We start from the raw sequence: 24,561 nt of genomic DNA on the forward strand, positions 1-24,561 counted from the left end.
AACATTCAAATCATTGACACGGAGACAAAATCATCTTATCCTAGAGTCTATCCAGTTGTATGACTATTTTTTTTTTTTGAGACAGAGTCTTTTCAAATTATAATCCATGGAACTATATACCTTTTTTCAAAATGCCTTAAGAACTATTACAGCAAGGGGAGGAAGACTGAGGACTGTGCCTCTCTCCTACTTCAAAAAGATAAACTCTATTAAGTTTCATAAAGTGTTCCATTGCATGAAATTTTAAAAATCAGTGGATCTAATCCAATGCTTTCATTTTGTAAATGAGGAAACTCAGATGAGATATAAGATTTAGAGACCTGCTGCAACTTTATGGGCAGAGGCGGCAGATGGTTTCCTGACTCCGAGGCACCCTTTCTACAACAGCAGACAGATCACTCACAGCTACAGTACAGACCCTAGAAATTAATGTTCCTACTTAAGCAGGTTTCACTAAAGTTTAATTATAATCAGATACATGTATGTAGTATCTTTAAGAAGTCTTAACTTTCAGAAATCAAGCTTCTTTTAAAGTAAACTTTATCAGTCACAATACCTACAGGATTATATAGCCACTCAGAGATTATTCTCTCTTTCTGCTAAAACCCACAAACTATAAAAGGTACCTTTTCAAGTCCAGGTTTTGAAATCTTCTCTGTTCCACTGTTGCTTTCAAGGCAGATTCCTTCATCAACACCATCGTCATTGGAGAAATCATTGCTCATCTGATCACTGTGACAACTACCTTCATTTTCTGCTCCACTGTCAGTGCAACTTTCAGTCTGAGGAGATTTCTTAATAAGACATGATTATCTTAAGATTAAAAGCTAAATTTGAGGAAAATATACATTACAAAACTTTTCACATAATTTAACATATTCTTACTAATACAAATATTGATTTTACATTAAATAAATTTATCTTCTCTTTAAAAAGTGAGATCTAAGTAAAATTAAACAAGCAAACGTACAGCAGAACCTCTGTAAGATGACCACTGACCGGATGGTAAAACCTGGTCAACATGAGGAAGCACATCCACTGTACTGACTGTATGTGATGTATGCCCACTCCACCAAAATCAGGGCAACTTACAGAGGTGGTCACCGTAGGGAAGTGGTCAACTATGGAGGTTCTACTATATATTTTTAAAGCATTTATATTATGTCCTAAAAATGCCAATACAACAGATTAGTGATAAACCCCACTTATGTTTATCATTGCAAAATAACAATATAAAGTTATCCTTTCAGCAAAATCCACAAAAGCAGAGAACCTGAGCTCCAAAAGTAGCCTTTTGTGTTCTCAAATACCAAAAGAACATCATTTCTTTTTTTTAACAGAAAGTTCAATTCAGTTTATTACTGTGTTAATTATTATTGATAATTAGAAAGAAAAATAGACATTTTTTCTTTTCTCAAGAACTGAAATGTAACAAAAGCAAATTATACTTTTTGCTTTACGGTTTTTAAATGACATTCATGCAAATTTAATTTGAAGAATTTTACTTCTTAGAAATCACCAAACAACCCTTCCCCACTTTTCCTATAACATTTTATACATATACCTAAAATATTTTTATTTAAACAGTTTGAGAATTCTCAAAGATACAGGCTCTTAGTAAGTGTAAGGCCTTGCACAGAAGTTCTTGGATGCATCCAAGCAATATAGATAATAAGCACAATCTTTTTGTTTTGAACAAAAGTTTTTGTTGTAGGTATTACATTATATTTAATATAGAGACTTCATCCTTCCATAAAGTTTATATCAGACAAACAAAGATGAAAAGCAACTTTACAACTCTATACTATGTCCAAAAGGTAATCCTAAAACTCCTCTAATGAAGTCAAAACATCTCTTCTCCCAAGAACTAGGCCTAAAACTTCCTAAAAATGAGGTTGCCAAACTTTGTATCAAGGTTTTCTTCCCTTCGAAAAGATTTCCCTTTACATTAGGCACATTCAGAAGACTTGATCTAACATGAATCCCTATCGAGTAGAAAACCTCCAAAGATAATGTCTCCTCTCAAAGTTTGGTATACTTTGGCATCCTACCTTAAAGCTAAGTGTTTGAAGATTTTTTTAAATTAAATCTTCCAAAATGTTATGTGGTCACCTTATAGTTACCTTTTAATGAACATTTATTTAAAATACCTCCTTACAAAAGCTGTAAAGAAAACATTACTCTGACATTAGATAAGGAAAATGAAATGTTAGAAAGGTTACATGAATTATTCGAGGTCAAGCAGTAAAACAAGGTTTTGAACCCAAACCTAGTTAGGCCCAAACATATGCTCTTTTATATCACATTCCCTTTTAGTACTGACAGTACTAAATAAAACTTCAGGAATGCTTAACATTATTTTTGAGCTCCTGGGAAAAGGCATTTTTATAGTAATCAGTTTCAATAAAGAAACTGCTTCATGGTAGTCTCAAAGTAATAAACCTGTAACTATGCTAAGTGATTATAAACATTCCAGAAGATGAAATCAGAAGTTTCCAAAAGAAGAGTGGAATGTTATAAATCTTTTATTGAGTACGGCTGGAAGAACCAGAGAAGTCTGGGAAGCCAATAAATGGGAAGAAATTGATGAGCACGACATGTGTCCTCAAAGTCTCCTGCTCAGCTATTTAAATAAAGTTTCCAAATTTAAGCTTTCTAACCCAGCCAATTTAAGAACTAGCAACCCTTAAGTGGGAATTACCCAGGTACCTTAATCCTTGAAGGTGAGACAAATACAAGAGATTAAGTTCATGTTACTCAGTTCATTATTCATTAATTCACATATATTGGTTCTGCATTTATTACACATCAGTAACACAAGTACATGCTACCTGTAAACTAGTTTCAATAACTACAAAATTAGGAAACATAAGATTCTCTCCTTATTGTCTTTTCAAAGAGCATGACGAGTTACTCCGAATAAGAATATTTAAAATATAATTTGAAATACAGTGTTCAGTAAAAGCTCATACAAAGGTAAGTCTTCTTATACAGTTCAGCATTAATAAATAAGGAAAGAAAAAGCTTCCTTCAAAAAGACAGTCTAATCATTGTTACCCCTAATAGCTCTTTCAAAAATACAACTAAAATGAATCAATGAATAACATTTTATAACAAGAAAATTTAATAAATATTTACCTCATCTTCAACATCAATAAATGTACTCATATCTAGTTCCTCAGGAAATGTCATTCGATCATTCAATTTAATCCTATGCATGGTTGTATAATCAAAATCAAACCTTTTCAACTGTAAGGTCAGCAGATAAGGGAAATGCAAAAACCGAAGGCCCTAAAAGAAAAAAAAAAAAAAAGATAGACTCTACTGAATATTGAATATTATCTCAGATAATTAATTATCAATTTCTATATGGTATTTACCTTTCGTGCATCACACTTCTTCTTACAACGTTCACAAAAATACTGATTTGGACCATCCAGGATCTCCGGTTGAATAAATGCATGCAATGCTTCTTCCTGGTTAGGGAAAAAGATTGTTTTATAAATACTTAAAATATTATGTTAATGATAAAGCCTTGAATATAGAAACACTGCAAGTACCAAAATAGTTGAAAGTAGAACTCAAAATGCACCAGAAACACATATCAACAGCAAAATATTACCAGTATAAAAATTAACCAAAAAAAAAATTTGTTTTGCCTTTGATAGCATTTATCTTTCTTAGTATTGCACCTAACAGTTACATCTACCTAATTTTTATTGACTTTACTTTGGGGTGTTTGGCTAAATAATCTTCAAAAAAAAAAAAAAAAAGAAACCCTCATTCTTATGTATTAGAAAGTAATTCCATACTTCTAAGAAAAGCAGTTGCATGTATCACTTCAATCCTCTTGTAAAAAAAGCAGTTACGGGTGGTGCCTGTGGCTCAGGGAGTAGGGTGCTAGCCCCATATACTGAGGGTGGTGAGTTCAAACCCAACCCAGTCTGCAACAATAAAAAAATTAAAAAAAAAAAAAAGGCAGTTACATGTATCACTTCAATCCATATTTTAAAACTACATAGTAAATAACATTGACCTCTGAAGAATTCACAATATCCAGACACTTAAAAATCATGTACCCAGCCCTAGTCACTATAGTTAGGGTCAGCCAGTAATCCACCACTACACTAGTTACGAAGATCGAAAGACACTGTGCAACCTTCCCACTGAGTATGAGGTGTTCCTCCTTTTGGAAATGTATAGTGAGAGCTCCTGGATTGTTCATCTACTAGAACCATATGGTCCTCTTTTCATCATATGGCCTTAAAGCAGAAGCAAGAAGCTTAGTATAAATACTGTTAAAGAATCAGTATGCATAAATTTTTATTTTAATAATTTTTTCTCAAATAAAAATTGATACAATATGTAAGACTGGATGCATAATCTCAAATTTAATCTGTTCTCTCTTTTCTTCACACATGATATACACAGAACTACTGATAATATTTATTACATATAAAGAAAAAGAAATGGAATTATTAAGACAAAGTATCTTCAAATATTTTTCTTTTGACAAAGAACAAGTTGTTCCTCAAAATATAAATAAAAGAGCTTAATTTGGTAAAATGGTATTAGTTGCAAAATAGCTAGCAAAGTTTCTAAAACTACTATCCACATATTATTTGATTAGCTCACTTTGGAACAAGATAAAGATCTGGAAAAGTATTCAAAGCTTCTAAACTCTTCCATCTCCTGTTTTGTTCACAGAAAACAAGGAAGCGTCAGGTGGGGGAATAAACCAAATAGATGGTTTTCTTCCACATTCTACTGGAGGTCATAGGAAAGGACACCTTTAAAAAACAGTATTTTTCTCTAAAACATAGTATAAGATTGAAAAAAGATAAATTCTATAAAAAGATACCAGGAAAAAAAATGCTTCAAAGAAACCACGTCTATATCTTAACATAGACTGATAATTTTTCAGGCTTTCCAAACAGAGCTAATTTGAACTGGTAAAACTCTCAATATCTAAAGTATGGGGGTGGGAAGAAAGTGAGAAAACTGTAACTCAAATTCTACTTTGCTAAACTAGGTGAATATGCACTGGTCTTTGGCTTATAGTTCACAGCTGGGATTGTTTTTTAAAAAAATAATTTAAATCTTAGAGAAAAGTTAAACAAGGAATTCTCAAAATACTCTTTACTTGAACTCATCAACTTTTTAACATTTTGCTACTTTTACTTTATCCACCCCCAACATTATTTCTAAACCATTTAAACCAACAGTATTTTTTCTGAACCATTAGAGAGTAGATTTACACATCACGCTTTACCTTTTAATACTTTAATGTGACTTTTTAAGAATAAGGACATTCTTATACAAACGGTACAGTCATCAAACTCAGGAAAATTTAGTACTAATAAAATACTTGGACATTCCATATTCCAATTCTGTCAATTACCAGATAATCCCCTTAATGGCATTTCTCCCCATTTAGGACAGAATCCAATCTGGGGTCACAAATTTCATATGGCTGTCTCTTTAGATTCCTTTAATCTGGAATAGTCCCAGAGATGTTTCTTTCATGACATTGGTATTTTTTTTTAAAAACCGAAGCCAGTTATTATGTAAAATGTTCCACAATTTGGGTTTGTCTGATATTCTCCATTATTAGATTCACCTTATACTTTCCATGCTAGACTACCGTCTGAAGTAACAATGTGCCCTTCTAAGGGGATCACAGTAGTAGCCTATCATGTTGCTACCGTTCTCATCGGCTATTATTAACTCTGATCATCTGAGCAAGGTGTTACCAGTTTTTTCAACATATAGTTATAATTTTCCCCCTTGCAGCTAATAAGCGATCTGTAAGGACATACTTGAAGATGAAGCAAAAATTCTGAGCCTTACCTAACTTTCCGCCCTTGATTTTAATATCCACTAATGTATTCCTCTTGCCTAAACCAAATTTTAATCAGATGTTTGCTTTAAAAGCCAGTTTGAAAATCTTTTTCTCTTCATAGGTACTTTAAACCTCAGTTAATTGATTGATATGCTTGGTTTCTGTCTCAGACACTATCATATAAGTATTGTGTATATTAGCTAATAGTTACCACATTCCTTTCTCAATGTCATTCTTTTGCTACATTTTTACATTTTCTTTTGGTATTCAGCAAGGTTAGTAATAATTGTTCTGGTAGTTACTTTTGCACTTATACTTCCCTTAGTTCCCCTAATCCCTTTTATTTCTCCTCTGCTTTATTCTTAGTTAAGCTTTTTCAGTGTCTGGTCTGCCAGTTTCAAATGGTATCCTTTGCCTCCCATACACACAACAATCTAATCTTATTCTTTCCCCTTCTCTTCTTTTTAAAAGTGGTGTTCTTTCTACTCTGTTCAACATATAACATTTCATACTGTTCTTCTACCTTTGTCTCCATCCTTGTACGTGGATTCCTCAGTTTAATAGACTAACTGCTCATAGCTCTTTTGCTGAAGACTACCCAGTGATCTCTTGAGTTCATCCTCCACTAAGTTCCTCAAGGGCTCCTGGAATCAATATCCAATGAGTTCTTGAAAGTTTAAAATTGTTTTTGTATAGCCCTCATAACTGAACAAAAACTTGGTTGGATATCATACTTGGCTTGTAATTTCTTTCCTTGAGTCTCTTAAAATCTCTATTCTGTGGCCACGATTTGCATGCTGCTCTTCACAAGTGTGATGCCAGCCCAATTCATCTCTTAGTTTACTAAAATAGGTGTCAGAGTTCATCATTCCAGGTCATGGTGAGTTCTTCAAAAGGTAGATTTAACATTTCCTTATTCCCAGAAAGTTTTTCTGAATTATAGCTTAACCATTAATTTTTTCCACTGCTTTTTTTTTTTTTTTTTTTTTTGTCTTCTTCACAGACTCCAATTATGTGGGACTTCTTGTGCTGGTCATTCCTTTCAAGCATTTCTTCTGAGAGCCTTTTTACATCTTTATTTCATTTTCATTTGATGTCCCTCATTAGATTTTTATTCTTTCTCTTCTGTTGAGCGTTTTGTAATTTCATCTTCATTTCTAAGATAGTTTTGTCTTTTTCTTTGGTTTCTGTCCTGAGTTTAATGAACTCTCATTGCATTTCTTCCTAATCTTTGTGCCCCCCCCCCACCATTTCTCTCCTTAAATTTGGATAGCAGGTCTTATTTTCCTCATGTGAGAATGTTTAATTCAGTCTAGAGTACTGTTACAGCATTCTTCTCTGTGGCTATCTTCCTAAGGTTTTTAGGGAAAAGAGGGAAGGGCAAGATGATGTTCATTAGCTGAAATGCTTTAATAAAGACTTTCCACTTTCTTCTAACAACGATGTTGTGTATATTTGATTTCCCCTAGTTGTTTGTGTACAGCACTCTTTAATCTTAGAGCACCTTCTCTGTCCACTTGTGAAGTGTAGTTTATTTTGGTAATGAGAGAGCCTGGTGTCTTCTTTCATTTTTGCAGGAGACTTAATTTTCCTTTCCTCTCATTTTCTCTACTGGTGTAACTCTGTGGACCAACATCATCATTCCCTTTCCTCTTTTTCATGGAGTCTCTTCCCACTCCCCACATAGACAGTCTCACAGCAGCAGTGGACCCTCGGGTGGAATTAGGTGGTGTTCTCCACTCCTAGTAGTGCAGATGGTATGGGCTAGTTGGGTTTTTCTTTTGTATTGCTTTTAGTCCACGGATTTTTTTACAAGGATATGTGAGGATATTCAAATTCAGGTAGCTGCCCATATCCTTCAGACCTAGAAACCAGTTGAAACTATATTAATGCAAGGTGTTCATAAAGTTTGTGTGTAATTTACTATGTTAAACTATTTTAAATTTCACACAAACTTTATGGCCACCTTGTACATTGTATAGTTTCCTTATTCTGGCTTTCTAATAGGTTGCCACCCAAGATAATTATAAATAAGAGTAATCAGTTATAAAAATTAGCTTCAATTCATCCATTCAACAAATAATGTAAATAATGAGCTAAATGTGCTTATATACAATTAGCTGTACTTAATGTCATAAGTCAAGTGCAAAAACTAAACATCATGCCAAATTATATTTTAGGTATCAAAAAATAGGTTGTAGACCACAGAAATGTAACAAAATATTATAAACATTGTACTATTAACAAACACACACAGAACAGCTGTAAACAGAACAGCTTACTCCCCCAATTTCAGAGCTAATGGAGACAATCTATGCACTGTTAAAAGGATTCAAAAACTGGAATCAACCAAGATTTGTCCATGGTATATGCAAACCATGGAATACTACTCAGCAACAAAAACAAACAAACTCGTGATACACACAAGGACTTGAATGGATATCCAGGGAATTATGAGTGAAAGAAGCCAATCCTCAAAAGTTACATACTTTATGATTTCATAAGTAGTAAATACTACTCAGCAATAAAAAGAAACAAACTCTTGATACACACAAGAACTTGAATGGATATCTAGGGAATTATAATAAGTGAAATAAGCCAATCCCCAAAAGTTACATATTTCACAATTTCAAATACAGTTTGGCATGATTTTTGTTTTAAACAAAAAGTTTGTTTTTCTACAGTTAATGTATTTTTTATGTGAACGCTTTCTCCATCATTTAAAGTCTATTTTATTTTAAATGGAGAAGTGAGTATTAAAACATATTTTATTTTTTTAGACTGAACAAAAAAAGATAATTTGGAGCTACCACTGAGAAATACTTCCTGATTTTGATTACTAAACTATTTTGTGCTATTGATGCACAGCAACATATTTTCCTTACCGACATATTCAGCTATCTTTACTAGGATAGATATATTATTATTTTAACTAGACACTTCCCTAAGGCATTTACTTTTTTGTTGTAATTTTTAAGATAACTGCAAATTCACATCTGATTGTAAGAAATATTACAGAGAGATCACTTGTATATTTTGCCCAGTTTTCTCTAAAAGGAACATTTTGCAAAACTATACCATAATATCATAAGTATGATACTGACATTTACACTATGTACAACCCATTTATCTTACTCAGATTTTCCCAGATTTTTTGTATATTCATTTATCTGTTTTTGTAGATGTGTTAAGCTCTACACAACTTTATCACTTGTATAGGTTGATTTATCTACCACCACAGTTAAGAGACAGTTCCTACACAAGGAACTACCTTGTACTGGTCTTTTACAGCCCCAACACTGACATGTCCTTTCTCTGACCCCCCAAATCCATAAGCTATACTAATGATTCAACTGTCCCCCAGTTATAAAATATCAATATAAAAAAATTATATAAATGAAATCATAAATTATGTAATTTGGGGGGATTGGCTTTTTTTCACTCATCATAATTCCCTGAATATCCATTCAAATTCTTTTTTTTTTTGTAGAGACAAGAGTCTCACTTTATTACCCTCGGTAGAGTGCCGCCACAACACCCGGCTACATTCAAATTCTTGTGTGTATCAACAGTTTGTTTCTTTTTATTGCTGAGTAGCATTCCATGGTTTGCATGTACCATAGTTTGTTAAACTGTACACTTGTTGAGGCAAATCTTGGTTCATTTCCAGTTTTTGAATCAATTTGAACATCTGTGTACAGGTGTTTGTGTAAACCTAAATTTCATTTCTCTGGAATAAATAATCAAGAGTGCAATTGCTGGGCTTACGGTAACTGCATAGTTTTATAAGACACCACCTATATACTTAACATTTCACATTCCCATCAGCAATGTATTGAGTGATTCAGTTACTCCACACTGTCTCCAGCTTTTCATGCTGTCATTATTTTTATTTTAGCCATCTGGTAGGTGACTAATTTTGGTTTGAATTTGCATTATCATTAATAGCTAGTGATACCGAGCATCTTCTCTGTATTTGAAATATGTATATCCTCTTTGATGAATTGCTGTTTTGTCTTTTGCCAATTGTTTGAATTTTCTTAACTGATGTGTTTTGAGAGTTCTTTATATATTCTACATATTAGTCCTTTGTGAGATTACAAATACATCAGGTTTACAAGTATGTTCTTACAGTCTGTGGCTTCTCTTTTCATCTTTATCACAGTGGCTTTCAGGTAGCAAATGTTTTTAATCTTGATGAGGTCCAACTTGTTAGTTTTTCCTTTTGTAGACTTGACTTTTGGTATCAAAGCTAAGAACTCTTTGCTTAGCTCTAGATCATAGTTTTACATTTTACATTGAAGTCTGTGATCTATTTTAATTTTTGTGATATGGATGTTTAATTGTTCCAGGGGCATTTGTTGAAAATACCATCCTTCTTCCACTGAATTGCTTTTGTGCCTTTGTCAAAAATCAATTAGGGACGGCTCAGCACCCACAGCTCAGTGAGTAGGGCCCCGGCCACAAACACCGAGGCTCGTAGGTTCGAGCCCAGCCCGGGCCTGCTGAACAATGACAACTGCAACCAAAAAAAAAAAAAAAAAAAGCCAGGTGTTGTGGCAGGTGCCTATAGTCCCAGCTACTTGGGAGGCTGAGGCAAGAGAATCGCTTCGGCCCAAGAGTTTGAGGTTTCTGTGAGCTGTGACACCACAGCACCCTACCGAGGGTGACACAGTGAGACTCTGCCTCAAAAAAACCAATTAGGGATACTTTGTATGTACCTATTCCTGGCTTTTCTATTTTCTTCCATTTTCTTTCCCTTTGCCAATACCACACAGTCCTTGATTACTGTAGCTAAATAAAATCTTTTTATTACTATGTAGTATTCCATTCCAAATTGGGTAGAATGATTCCTCCCACTTCATTCTTCTTTCTCAAACTTCTTGTAACTATCCTAGTCCTTTGCCTTCCATATAAACTTTAGAATGAGCTTGTATATGCCCTCAAAAAAATATTGCTAGACTTTGACAGGAATTGTGTTAAGACAATGTAATCGGGAAAATTGATACTTTTATTATGCTGAATCTTCCAATCAATGAGCACAATATGTCTCTTCATTTAAGTATTTATTTCAAGAATTTTTTATTAATTCATAACATTTGTACATATTCCTGGGGTACATCTGAAATTGTGATCCATGCACAGAATGTGTAATGATCAAGTTAAGGTATTTAGGATATCTGTCACCTCAAACAACTATCATTTCTATTGGAAACCATTTCAAATCATTTTTGAAATACATAATGTATTAACTATAGTCACCTTACTATGCTGGCAAACACCAGAACTTCTTTCTTCTAACTAACAGTATGTTTGTACCCATTACCCTACCTCTCTTCATCCCCCCTTCCCTCCAAACACATCCTTCCCAACCTCTGGTAACTATCACTCTACTTACTTCCCAGAGATCAGCTTTTTTAGCTCTGACATATGAGTGAGAACATGTGATATTTGTCTTCCTGAGCCTGGCTTATTTCACTTAACAATCTTTTAAAAGTTGTTTGCAGTTTTCAGCACAGCACACAGGTGTAGTACATGTTTTGTTTGACTGCCATCTAAGTTTTAATTTTTTGCAAAACTGTAAATTGTGATGTATTTTTAATTCCATTGTTTACATGTTCAATGCCAGTATCTTGAAATATAATTGATATTTTATGTTTCTCTTTATCCTCCCACCTTGCTAAACTCACTTATTATTAATAGCTCAAAGGATTTTTTGTACATGGAGTTGGAATTTTCTACATAATTATGTGACCTAAAAATATAGGCATTTTATTTCTTCCTTTAATTGGTATGCCTTTTATTTCTTTTTCTTGCCTTTTTGTATTGGCTAGAACCTCCAGTACTATAATGAATAAGAGTGGGGAGGGCAGACAACCTTGCTTACACAACCTTGACATCCCTTAGGGGGAAAGCATTCAGTTCTTCAATTATGTGTTAGCTATAGGTTTTCTGAATGATTTCTATTAAGTAAGGGAAACTTCCCTCTATTCCTACATTTCTAAGTTATTGTCAAGGTAGAATACTGAATTTTGTCAAGTGCTTTTTCTAAATCAATGATACAATCATATGAATGTTCTTCTTTTGTCTGTTAACATTAATACACATTGATTTTTGAATATTGGTCAACACTGAATCCTTAAAATCAACCCTACTTGGTCATAGTGTAGTATTTCTTTTACATATTGATTAATTTCACTTGCTAATATTTTGGTAAGAATATTCTCATCTATATGCATGAGGCATACTGGTCTTTTTATTTTTAATCTGTCCTGTCTGGTTTAGTATCAGGTTAAGAATAGCTTCAGAAAACAAATTAGGAAAGGTTCTCTCCTCTTACTCCTCTTCTTTTTTTTCTTTCTTGAAAGAAAACGTGTAGAACTGTGTGTTCACTATTCTTCAGATCTTTGGTACACATATCCAGTGTACCAAACAATCCAGACATGGAGATTTCCTTTACAAGGTTTTTAATTATAAATTTAATTCCTTAACAGCTACAAATTATCTAATTACTTCTTGGGTGAGTTGTAGTCTATGCTTTTTAAGGAATTGGTTCATTTTATGTAAGCTGTCAAATTCACATGTACAGAGTTTTTCGTTCCATTCTCTTACTATCCTTTTGATGTCTGAAAAATCTATGGTGACATCCTTTTCATTCCTGATACAGGAAATTTTTGTCTCCTTTTTCTCTGTCTTCTAAAGGTTTTTCAATTTTATTGATCTTTCAAAAAAAATCAGCTCTTTGGTTTATTTTTCTCTCTATTTTCCTATTTTCTACTTCACTGATTTCTGCTATTTTCATCATTATCTCCTTCCTTCTTGTTGCTTTGGGTTTCTTTTGTTCTTCTTTTTCCAAGTTAGTTAGAAGCTTAAGATTCTTGATTTGGAAATTTTCCTCTTTTTTAATGGGTACAACGCTGCAAGTTTCCCTCTCAGCAGTGCTTTCACTGTGCCTCAAAAAAAAATTGATGTATATTTTCATTAAGTTCAGAGTATTTTTAAATTGCCCTGGAGACTTTGTCTTTGACCCATGGAGTATTTAGAAGTGTGTTATTTCCTAGTCCCAGCTACTCGGGAGGCTGAGGCAAGAATATTGAGTAAGCCCAAGAGCTGGAGGTTGCTGTGAGTCCTGTGACGCCACGGCACTCTACCAAGGGCGGTAAAGTAAGACTCTGTCTCTACAAAAAAAAAAAAAAAAGAAGTGTGTTATTTCCCAAAAGTATTTGTTATTAATTTCTAATCTGATTTCAACGTGATTAGAAATATCATACATTCTAGAGGCGGAGCAAGATGGCAGCCGAGCAACAGCTTCCTTGCATCTGGGCACCGTGAGTCTGGGGAGATAGGACTCCAGGCATCTCTGGCTGGTGGGAACTGCCTATCATCACTCCTATGAAAATACAGGGAGTCAGCGAGAGACTTCTGGACCCCAAGAGGAGGACTAAAACAGTGGAAAGCCGGCAAGTGGTCGCGTGTGTTCAATCCGTCTAAACCCGCCCACAACTGTAAGTTCAGTAGCAGCAAGACTGCAAACCAGAAAGGCCTTACCTGTGAACTGTTTTGATGTCCTTGGACTTGGCACTGAGTTGAACTGCCTTGGGGAAGGCCTGAGCGGGAGTGCGGAGAACTTTGGCCGTTGTCTAGGGCCCCAGTCTGAGCCACTGAGCCAGACGGAGCTGATAGTGTTTGGCGGTGGGTCACACGGATCCATTGTCAGTGATCTGCCCCGGCAAGCTCTGCCCTCAGGGTCGCAGAGCTAGAAACGGGTGGGAGCTGGTAACCCAGCAACCAAGTAGCCTAAGGGTGGGGTCTGAGCCGTCTTGCAGCCCTAACCCTCAGGGGCAGAGTGAGATCGGTTTTGGCACACTGAGTAAGTGCATAGCCACTTCAGCAGCGATTCCAGCGAGAAAGCTGGGAAAGCTTCTGCTCAGCAAGTTTACAAGTTCAAAGTGCCTTTTAAGTAGGCTGAAGAGAGATTTAGGGTGTCTACCTGCTGGAGTTTGAGAAATCAGCAGCCTCCAGTCGTATCAGAACTGTGACTAACATCTCATACCCCAGAAGACCACGTGTTGCCCAGACAATATTCAATAACATATACAAACTGCTTTGTTTTTGGTTGTGTATTTTTTTCTTCTTTTTTTTTTTTGGTTTGGTTGATTTTTTTGTTTGTTTATTTTGACGTTGCTGATGTTCTTTTGTTTTTTTAATTTCAATCTTTTCCACACAGATCCCTTTTTCTTTCTCAATTTTCCTAGTTTAACTATAATTTCCCATTGCTGCCTTTTTTAATAACTTCAACTTCATTTTTGCTAGTGTTTCTACCGATATAATTTGGTTTTTCACCCAATTTTATCCCCGTAAAGTTTTCTGTTTGCTTCTTTTGGTTTGATTTAAAGCATTTTTGTCTTTCCTCTCTACTTGGTGGAGGTGGGGTACTGTGTCTGATCAGGTTAGCAAAGAGCTGCTGACCTCAAGGGAACCACGCAACTGGGCACCCCCAGAAGGTGGGGTTTTTTAAGGTTGTGTCAAAGTACCCTACTGTACACCTATATTGCCCTGTCTCCCTCTTTCTGTGCCTCTCTTCTTTTTTTCTATATTCCTTATACCCACCCCCTCTCCTTTCTCTATCTTTCTTTTTTTCTTATCACTCGGTCCTCCTTTCTTTCATCCCCTTTTTTTGCTCTTCAACCTTCTCACCCTTCTGGTCCTATAACCCTTAGTCCACAGGCACAAGAACTTAAAGAGCAAGAGGAAGTGAAAGGAAAATTAGGGCAAGGAAACAGATAAAAGAAATCACTCATGAGGAAGAATCAGCAGAAAACTCCAGGCAACATGAAGAACCAGTCTAGAACAACCCCACCAAGGGACCATGAGGTAGCTACTGCAGATGATTCCACCAGTATAGAAATGTTAGGAATGACAGAAAGGGAATTTAGAATACACATGTTGAAAACAATGAAAGAAATGATGGAAACAATGAAGGAAATTGCTAATAAAGTGGAAAATAACCAAAAGGAAATCCAAAAACAGAATCAAATCAGAGATGAACGATATGAAGAATATAAAAAGGATATAGCAGACCTGAAGGAACTGAAACAGTCAATTAGGGAACTTAAAGATACAAAGGAAAGTATCAGCAACAGGTTAGACCATGCAGAAGAAAGAATTTCAGAGGTAGAAGACAAAGTTCTTGAGATAACTCAGACAGTAAAAGAGGCAGAAAAGAAGAGAGAGAAAGCAGAACGTTCACTGTCAGAATTATGGGACTTTATGAAGCGTTCCAACATACGAGTTATAGGAATTCCAGAAGGGGAAGAAGAATGCCCCAGAGGAATGGAAGCCATACTAGAGAATATTATAAAAGAAAATTTCCCAAACATCACCAAAGAGTCTGACACACTGCTTTCAGAGGGATATCGGACCCCGGGTCGCCTCAACTCTAACCGAGCTTCTCCAAGACACATTGTGATGAACCTGTCCAAAGTCAAGACAAAAGAAAAGATTCTGCAAGCTGCCAGGAGTAAGCGCCAGTTGACCTACAGGGGCAAATCCATCAGAGTGACCGCAGACTTCTCTAATGAAACTTTCCAAGCAAGAAGACAATGGTCATCTACCTTTAATCTACTTAAACAGAACAATTTTCAGCCCAGAATTCTGTACCCTGCTAAGCTAAGCTTCAGAATTGACGGAGAAATCAAATCATTTACGGATATACAAACATTGAGGAAATTCGCCACAACAAGACCAGCTCTACAGGAAATACTTCAACCTGTTCTGCACACTGACCACCACAATGGATCAGCAGCAAAGTAAGAACTCAGAAATCAAAGGACAAAACCTAACCTCCACACTGATGCAAAAGATAAAATTAAGCAATGGACTCTCACCAAATAAGACGAATAGAATACTACCACACTTATCAATTATCTCAATAAATGTTAATGGCTTGAATTCCCCACTGAAGAGACATAGATTGGCGGACTGGATTAAAAAACACAAGCCATCCATTTGCTGTCTGCAAGAAACACACCTGGCCTCAAAAGACAAATTAAAGCTCCGAGTCAAGGGTTGGAAGACAATTTTTCAGGCAAACGGAATTCAGAAGAAAAGAGGAGTTGCAATCTTATTTTCAGATACATGTGGATTTAAAGCAACTAAAGTCAAAAAAGACAAAGATGGTCACTTTATATTGGTCAAGGGAAAACTACAACAAGAAGACATTTCAATTCTAAATATTTATGCACCCAATTTAAATGCTCCCAGATTCTTGAAGCAGACCTTACTCAGTCTGAGCAATATGATATCTGATAATACCATCATAACAGGGGACTTTAACACACCTCTTACAGAGCTGGACAGATCCTCTAAACAGAAATTAAACAAAGATGTAAGAGATTTAAATGAGACCCTAGAACAACTATGCTTGATAGATGCATATAGAACACTCCACCCCAAAGATAAAGAATATACATTCTTCTCATCACCCCATGGAACATTCTCCAAAATTGATCACATCCTGGGACACAAAACAAATATCAACAGAATCAGAAGAATTGAAATTTTACCTTGTATCTTTTCAGACCATAAGGCACTAAAGGTGGAACTCAACTCTAACAAAAATGCTCAAGCCCACCCAAAGGCATGGAAATTAAACAATCTTCTGTTGAATAACAGATGGGTGAAGGAAGAAATAAAACAGGAAATCATTAACTTCCTTGAGCATAACAACAATGAAGACACAAGCTACCAAAACCTGTGGGATACTGCAAAAGCAGTTTTGAGAGGAAAATTCATCGCTTTAGATGCCTACATTCGAAAAACAGAAAGAGAGCACATCAACAATCTCACAAGAGATCTTATGGAATTGGAAAAAGAAGAACAATCTAAGCCTAAACTCAGTAGAAGAAAAGAAATATCCAAAATCAAATCAGAGATCAATGAAATTGAAAACAAAAGAATCATTCAGAAAATTAATGAAACAAGGAGTTGGTTTTTTGAAAAAATAAATAAAATAGATAAACCATTAGCCAGACTAACTAGAAATAGAAAAGTAAAATCTCTAATAACCTCAATCAGAAACGATAAAGGGGAAATAACAACTGATCCCACAGAGATACAAGAGATCATCTCTGAATACTACCAGAAACTCTATGCCCAGAAATTTGACAATGTGAAGGAAATGGATCAATATTTGGAATCACACCCTCTCCCTAGACTTAGCCAGGAAGAAATAGACCTCCTGAACAGACCAATTTCAAGCACTGAGATCAAAGAAACAATAAAAAAGCTTCCAACTAAAAAATGCCCTGGTCCAGATGGCTTCACTCCAGAATTCTATCAAACCTTCAAGGAAGAGCTTATTCCTGTACTGCAGAAATTATTCCAAAAAACTGAGGAAGAAGGAATCTTCCCCAACACATTCTATGAAGCAAACATCACCCTGATACCAAAACCAGGAAAAGACCCAAACAAAAAGGAGAATTTCAGACCAATCTCACTCATGAACATAGACGCAAAAATTCTCAACAAAATCCTCGCCAATAGACTACAGCTTATCATCAAAAAAGTCATTCATCATGATCAAGTAGGCTTCATCCCAGGGATGCAAGGCTGGTTTAACATACGCAAGTCTATAAACGTTATCCACCATATTAACAGAGGCAAAAATAAAGATCACATGATCCTCTCAATAGATGCAGAAAAAGCATTTGATAAAATCCAGCATCCTTTTCTAATTAGAACTCTGAAGAGTATAGGCATAGGTGGCACATTTCTAAAACTGATTGAAGCTATCTATGACAAACCCACAGCCAATATTTTACTGAATGGAGTAAAACTGAAAGCTCTTCCTCTTAGAACTGGAACCAGACAAGGTTGTCCTCTGTCACCTTTACTATTCAACGTAGTGCTGGAAGTTCTAGCCAATACAATTAGGCAAGACAAGGAAATAAAGGGAATCCAAATGGGAGCAGAGGAGGTCAAACTCTCCCTCTTTGCTGACGACATGATCTTATACTTAGAGAACCCCAAAGACTCAACCACAAGACTCCTAGAAGTCATCAAAAAATACAGTAATGTTTCAGGATATAAAATCAATGTCCACAAGTCAGTAGCTTTTGTATACACCAATAACAGTCAAGATGAGAAGCTAATTAAGGACACAACTCCCTTCACCATAGTTTCAAAGAAAATGAAATACCTAGGAATATACCTAACGAAGGAGGTGAAGGACCTCTATAAAGAAAACTATGAAATCCTCAGAAAGGAAATAGCAGAGGATATTAACAAATGGAAAAACATACCATGCTCCTGGATGGGAAGAATCAACATTGTTAAAATGTCTATACTTCCCAAAGCAATCTACCTATTCAATGCCATTCCTATCAAAGTATCTACATCGTACTTTCAAGATTTGGAAAAAATGATTCTGCGTTTTGTATGGAACCGGAAAAAACCCCGTATAGCTAAGGCAGTTCTTAGTAACAAAAATAAAGCTGGGGGCGTCAGTATACCAGATTTTAGTCTGTACTACAAAGCCATAGTGGTCAAGACAGCATGGTACTGGCACAAAAACAGAGACATAGACACTTGGAATCGAATTGAACACCAAGAAATGAAACTAACATCTTACAACCACCTAATCTTTGATAAACCAAACAAGAACTTACCTTGGGGGAAAGACTCCCTATTCAATAAATGGTGTTGGGAGAACTGGATGTCTACATGTAAAAGACTGAAACTGGACCCACACCTTTCCCCACTCACAAAAATTGATTCAAGATGGATAAAGGACTTAAATTTAAGGCATGAAACAATAAAAATCCTCAAAGAAAGCATAGGAAAAACACTGGAAGATATTGGCCTGGGGGAAGACTTCATGAAGAAGACTGCCATGGCAATTGCAACAACATCAAAAATAAACAAATGGGACTTCATTAAACTGAAAAGCTTCTGTACAGCTAAGGACACAATAACCAAAGCAAAGAGACAACCTACACAATGGGAAAGGATATTTGCATATTTTCAATCAGACAAAAGCTTGATAACCAGGATCTATAGAGAACTCAAATTAATCCACATGAAAAAAGCCAACAATCCCTTATATCAATGGGCAAGAGACATGAATAGAACTTTCTCTAAAGATGACAGACGAATGGCTAACAAACATATGAAAAAATGTTCATCATCTCTATATATTAGAGAAATGCAAATCAAAACAACCCTCAGATATCATCTAACCCCAGTGAGAATGGCCCACATCAGAAAATCTCAAAACTGCAGATGCTGGCGTGGATGTGGAGAGAAGGGAACACTTTTACACTGCTGGTGGGACTGCAAACTAGTACAACCTTTCTGGAAGGAAGTATGGAGAAACCTCAAAGCACTCAACCTAGACCTCCCATTCGATCCTGCAATCCCATTACTGGGCATCTACCCAGAAGGAAAAAAATCCTTTTATCATAAGGACACTTGTACTAGACTGTTTATGGCAGCTCAATTTACCATTGCCAAAATGTGGAAACAGCCTAAATGCCCACCAACCCAGGAATGGATTAACAAGCTGTGGTATATGTATACCATGGAATACTATTCAGCTATTAAAAAAAATGGAGACTTTACATCCTTCATATTAACCTGGATGGAAGTGGAAGACATTATTCTTAGTAAAGCATCACAAGAATGGAGAAGCATGAATCCTATGTACTCAATCTTGATATGAGGACAATTAATGACAATTAAGTTTATGGGGGGGGAAGCAGAAAGAGGGATGGAGGGAGGAGGGTGGGGCCTTAGTGTGTGTCACACTTTATGGGGGCAAGACATGATTGCAAGAGGGACTTTACCTAACAATTGCAATCAGTGTAACTGGCTTATTGTACCCTCAATGAATCCCCAACAATAAAAAAAAAAAAAAAAAAAAAAGAAATATCATACATTCTATGATTTTCTTTTAAGTCTGCAGAGGCTTGTTTTATAGCTCAGAGTATATGATCTATCCTCACATGTATTTCTTGGGCACTTGAAAAGAATGTATACTGAGCGGAGCACTTTACAAATGTTAATTAGTTCGAGGAGGTTATTATTGAATTACGCTGTATCTTTGCTATTTCTGTCAGGAGTGTTCAACATTTTTTTTTTTTACAGACAGAGTCACCCTCAGTAGAGTGTCGTGGCATCACAGCTCACAGCAACCTCCAGCTCTTGGGTTTAGGCAATTCTCTTGCCTCAGCCTCCCAAGTAGATGGGGCTACAGGCGTCTGCCATAACTAGCCTGGCAATTTTCATTTTTTCTTTTTTTTTTTTGTAGAGACAGGGTCTCACTTTATGGCCCTCGGTAGAGTGCCAGGGCCTCACACAGCTCACAGCAACCTCCAACTCCTGGGCTTAAGCGATTCTCTTGCCTCAGCCTCCCGAGTAGCTGGGACTACAGGCGCCCACCACAGGGCCTGGCTATTTTTTTGGTTGCAGTTTGGCCGGGGCCGGGTTTGAACCCGTCACCCTCGGTATATGGGGCTGGCGCCTTACCGACTGAGCCACAGGCGCTGCCCTTTGTATTTTTTTTTTTTTTGGTTACAGTTTGGCTGGGGCCTGGTTTGAAACAGCCACCCTCAGTATATGGGGCCAGTGCCCTACCCAGTGAGCCACAGGCGCCGCCCAGTGTTCAACCTTTTTTCTTGTCTGCTACACACAGGAAGAAGTTATCTTGGCCTACACGTTAAATACACAAACACTAATGAACGCAGATGAGCAAAAAAAATGGTCCATGCATAATTTTTGTGATATTTGACACCATAGATAAGCAAAATAGTTCTCACATAATTCACATGTGGCCCGTGGGTTGGACACCTAGGTAGATGTTCTTTCTATCTATCATTTGGTGAAAGAGGGGTGCTGAAGTTTTCAACTATAATTGTAGGTTTGCCTATTTCTCCTTTTAGTTCTGACAGTTTTTCCTTCATGCATTTTGCAGCTATTACTCAATGCATACACATTTAAGATTGCTGACTTCTTGACTGACCCTTTTTTCACTATACAATGTCCCCCCGTCTTTGGTAATTTTCTTTGCTGAAAAGTCTTCTTTATCTGATCTTAATAGAGCCATTCCTGATTTCTTTTGATTAACATTTACACAATACATCCTCTTTCATCCCTTTACTTCCAACCTGCCTTTAACCAATATACAGTCATGCACCACATAATAATGTTCTGGTCAATGGCAAACTGCATATATGACAGTGATCCTATAAGACTATGAGCTGAAAAATTCCTATCATCTAGGGAGGTCACAGCCATTCTAACATAGTAGCATAATGCATCATTCACGTGCTTGGGGTAATGCTGGTGTAAGCAAACCTACTGTGTTACTAGTTATATGAAAGTGTGAGACATACAATTATGTATAGTACAAAATACTTGATAATACTAAAAAAATGACTGGCTGACATATTTCTCTATGATACTTTTGTTATTTTAGAGTGTACTCCAAGAGGAGTACTTTAAAGGTGACAATAATGATATTCAGCAATGAGGTATGTGGCACTTTTTCTATAATGTTTGTGAACTTAATTATATAGTTAATTATAAAACAATCTCAAGCAGGTCCTTCAAGAAAGACTGCAGAAGAAGGCCTTGTTATCATAGGAAATGATGGCCCCATGTATGCTATTTCCCCTGAAGACCTTCTAGTGAGACAAGATGTGGAGGTGGCAGATAGTCATAGAATAATCCTGACCCTGTTGAGGCCTAGCCTCATATGTGTGTTTGTGTCTTAGCGTTTAACAAAAAAGTTTAAAAAGCTAAATATAAAATAAAATAAAAATAAATTTAAATAGAAAAAATCTTTAGGAATATAAAGAAAACATTTTTATTCAAATGTATAATGTCTTTGAATTTTAAGCTATAACACAAAAGAATCAGAAAGTTAAAAAAACAAACATTGGGCGGCGCCTGTGGCTCAGTGAGTGCCAGCCCCATATGCCGAGGGTGGCGGGTTCAAACCCAGCCCTGGCCAAACTGCAACAAAAAAATAGCCGGGCGTTGTGGCGGGCGCCTGTAGTCCCAGCTGCTCGGGAGGCTGAGGCAAGAGAATCGCGTAAGCCCAAGAGTTAGAGGTTGCTGTGAGCTGTGTGACGCCACGGCACTCTACCCGAGGGCGGTACAGTGAGACTCTGTCTCTACAAAAAAACAAACAAAAAACAAAAAACAAACATTATATAAAAGTTAAAGAGGTATAGGACGTTAAGGTTAATTAATTAACTTATTTATTTTTTGAAACAGAATTTCATTTTGTCACCCTTGATAGAATGTGGTGGTATCATAACTCACAGCAACCTCAAACTGTTAAACTCAAGCGATCCTCTTGCCTCAGCCTCCCAAGTTGTTGGGATTACAGGTACCCACCACAATGACCAGCCATTTTTTTTTTTTTTTAAGAGACGGGGTCTTGCTCTTGATCAGGCTGGTCTCAAACTCCTGAGCTCAAGCAACCTGCCTCAGCCTTCCAGAGTACTAGGATTATAAGTGTGAGCCACCATGCCTAGTTAATTTATTTTTAAAGAAAATAAAATTGTTTTTTAATGAATGTAATGTATCCTAAGTATACAGTATTTATAAAGTCTACAGTAGCATGCAGTTGTAGGCCTTCATATTCACTCACCACTCACTGACAAACCTAGAGCAATTTACCTTAAGTGCCCTATATATGTGCACCATTTTTATCTTTCATACTGTATTTTTACTGTATCTTTTCTACACAGATACTAATGAGTTATAACTACTTACAGTAATCAGTACAGTAACGCACTGTACAGGTAGCCAAGGTGTAGAGTAGGCTAGACCACCATCAAAGTTTGGACAAAGTACATTTGATGATGTTCACACAATGATGAAATTGTCTAACTACGCAGTTCTCAAAATGTAATCCCATCATGAAGTGACATGTAACTGTTTTTGAATTGAGTTTCTTATAGACAGCATACCACTGGGCTTTTTTTTTAACCTATTATGCCAATCTCTCACTTTCACTTGGTATATTTGGACCATTACATTTAATTAAATTAGGTATTCCATACTATTTTTTAGTTGTTCATTTTCTGGTTTTCAGTTCTCCATTTACTTTCTCCTGCTTTCCTGTGGGTAACATGGACATATTTTTGAATTCTAGTTTGATTAATCTATAGTGTTTTTTAGTGTATCTCTTGTTCAGTGGTGCTCTAGTTGTTACATTGTACACACACGCAGAGGGTACCAAAGAAAGAGTATACACTTTTTAAGAGATCTTGTTGGAAGTAAAAGCAATCATTCCCCAAAAGTGTACAAAGAGTGGGTAAAATGAATGTGTCTAGGTACACATGACCAATAACTGTATCTTCAATTCAACTTTAAAAAGTAATACATAAGATGGTATCTCTTAAAATGAGTATACTTTTTGTTGGCACCCTCTGTACATATAAAATATATATATATATAATTTAGTCTACTGGTGTCATTCTTTTACCAGTTTGAGTACAGAAATCTCCCCTTACGGCTTTATACCTCCTCTTGCTGATGATATAATTGTCTTTTATCCCTTCTACATATACAGCAGAACGACCACAGTTGACCACGTTAGGTTGACCTAATTCTCACAGACTGGACATGCATCACACGTGTGTATCAGAGCAGTAGGCCTAGTACCTTACGTTGACCACCTCTGTATTTTGACTAGTTTGTTACAGTCACTTGGGTAGTCAACTTACAGAGGTTCTACTGTATTTAGAACCACATTAGACAGTGTCATAATAATTTTGGTTCAACTACCAAACATAATTTGGAAAACTCAGGAAAAGGAGAAAAGTCTACTGTATTTACCCATTATTTTTGCTTACCTTGTTGTTCCATCTGTCCTGATGTTCAAAAAGCAGTCCTCTTATTTCCTTCCTATTTAGAGAACTTTCTTTAGCCATTTTGTAAGGATAAGTCTGTTGGTGACAAAGTCACTTAATGTTCCCTTATCTGAAAATTTTATCTCTTCACTATTAAAGAATATTTTTACTACGTATAAGGCTCTGTTTGTAAGTTCTTTTCTGTCAATACTTGAAAAATGGTGCCATTTTCTTCTAGTCTCCACCGTTTTTTGACGAAAAATCTGCTTGTGAGAAATCAGGGTGCTTTGAAAGGTATTTTTTCTCTCTTGCTGCTTGGTCTTCATAAGTTTGGTTATGTAGAGTTCTTTAGGCTTACTCAGTTTGGGGTTCACTCAGCTTCTTAGATCTGTGGGTTTACGCCTTTTGTCAATTGCAGTCAGTTTTTAGCCATTCTTTGTATCAGCCTTCAGAATTTTCTTTCCTTCCAGGATGCCAAAACATGGTGTTAAACCTTCTGTTATAGTCTCACAGGTCCCAGAGGATCTTTTCCTTTTTTCAGTCTATCTTCTCTCTGCTGTTTAGATTGGGTACTGTTTATTGTTCCATCTTCAAGTTCACCAATTCTTTCTTCTGTCTCCTTCATTCTCCTGTTGACTACTAAGGGTTTTGTTTATTTTTTCCCAAGTATTGAATTTATAGTTCTAAATTTCCATTTAGATAGATATAAAACTGCTATTTCTTCCCAGAAATGTTCTATGTTCTTTATTTTCAGTTGTGTTTGGGATTGCTCATTTAAGTACTTCAATGATGGCTTCCTTAAAATATTTGTCAGATAATTCTAGTATCTGTCATTTCAGTGTTTATGTCTAGATT

The 24,561-nt window shown here is 36.1% G+C and overlaps 1 protein-coding gene across 3 annotated transcripts in view; it reads right to left on the reverse strand.

The window, feature by feature from the left end:
• The window catches only part of USP47 (ubiquitin specific peptidase 47), a 126,154-nt gene that overhangs the window by 42,382 nt on the left and 59,211 nt on the right, over positions 1-24,561 (reverse strand). For all 3 annotated transcript variants that reach the window (XM_053560443.1, XM_053560442.1, XM_053560441.1), the window contains 3 exons: positions 3,381-3,476; positions 3,139-3,291; positions 627-794 (listed from right to left, as the gene is read on the reverse strand). In XM_053560443.1, coding sequence (XP_053416418.1) covers positions 627-794; positions 3,139-3,291; positions 3,381-3,476 — 417 coding nt within the window. The remainder of the gene's footprint in view (positions 1-626; positions 795-3,138; positions 3,292-3,380; positions 3,477-24,561) is intronic.

The sequence above is a fragment of the Nycticebus coucang genome, chromosome 14, assembly GCF_027406575.1.
Source record: "Nycticebus coucang isolate mNycCou1 chromosome 14, mNycCou1.pri, whole genome shotgun sequence".
In the NCBI taxonomy this organism is placed as follows: Eukaryota; Metazoa; Chordata; class Mammalia; order Primates; family Lorisidae; genus Nycticebus; species Nycticebus coucang.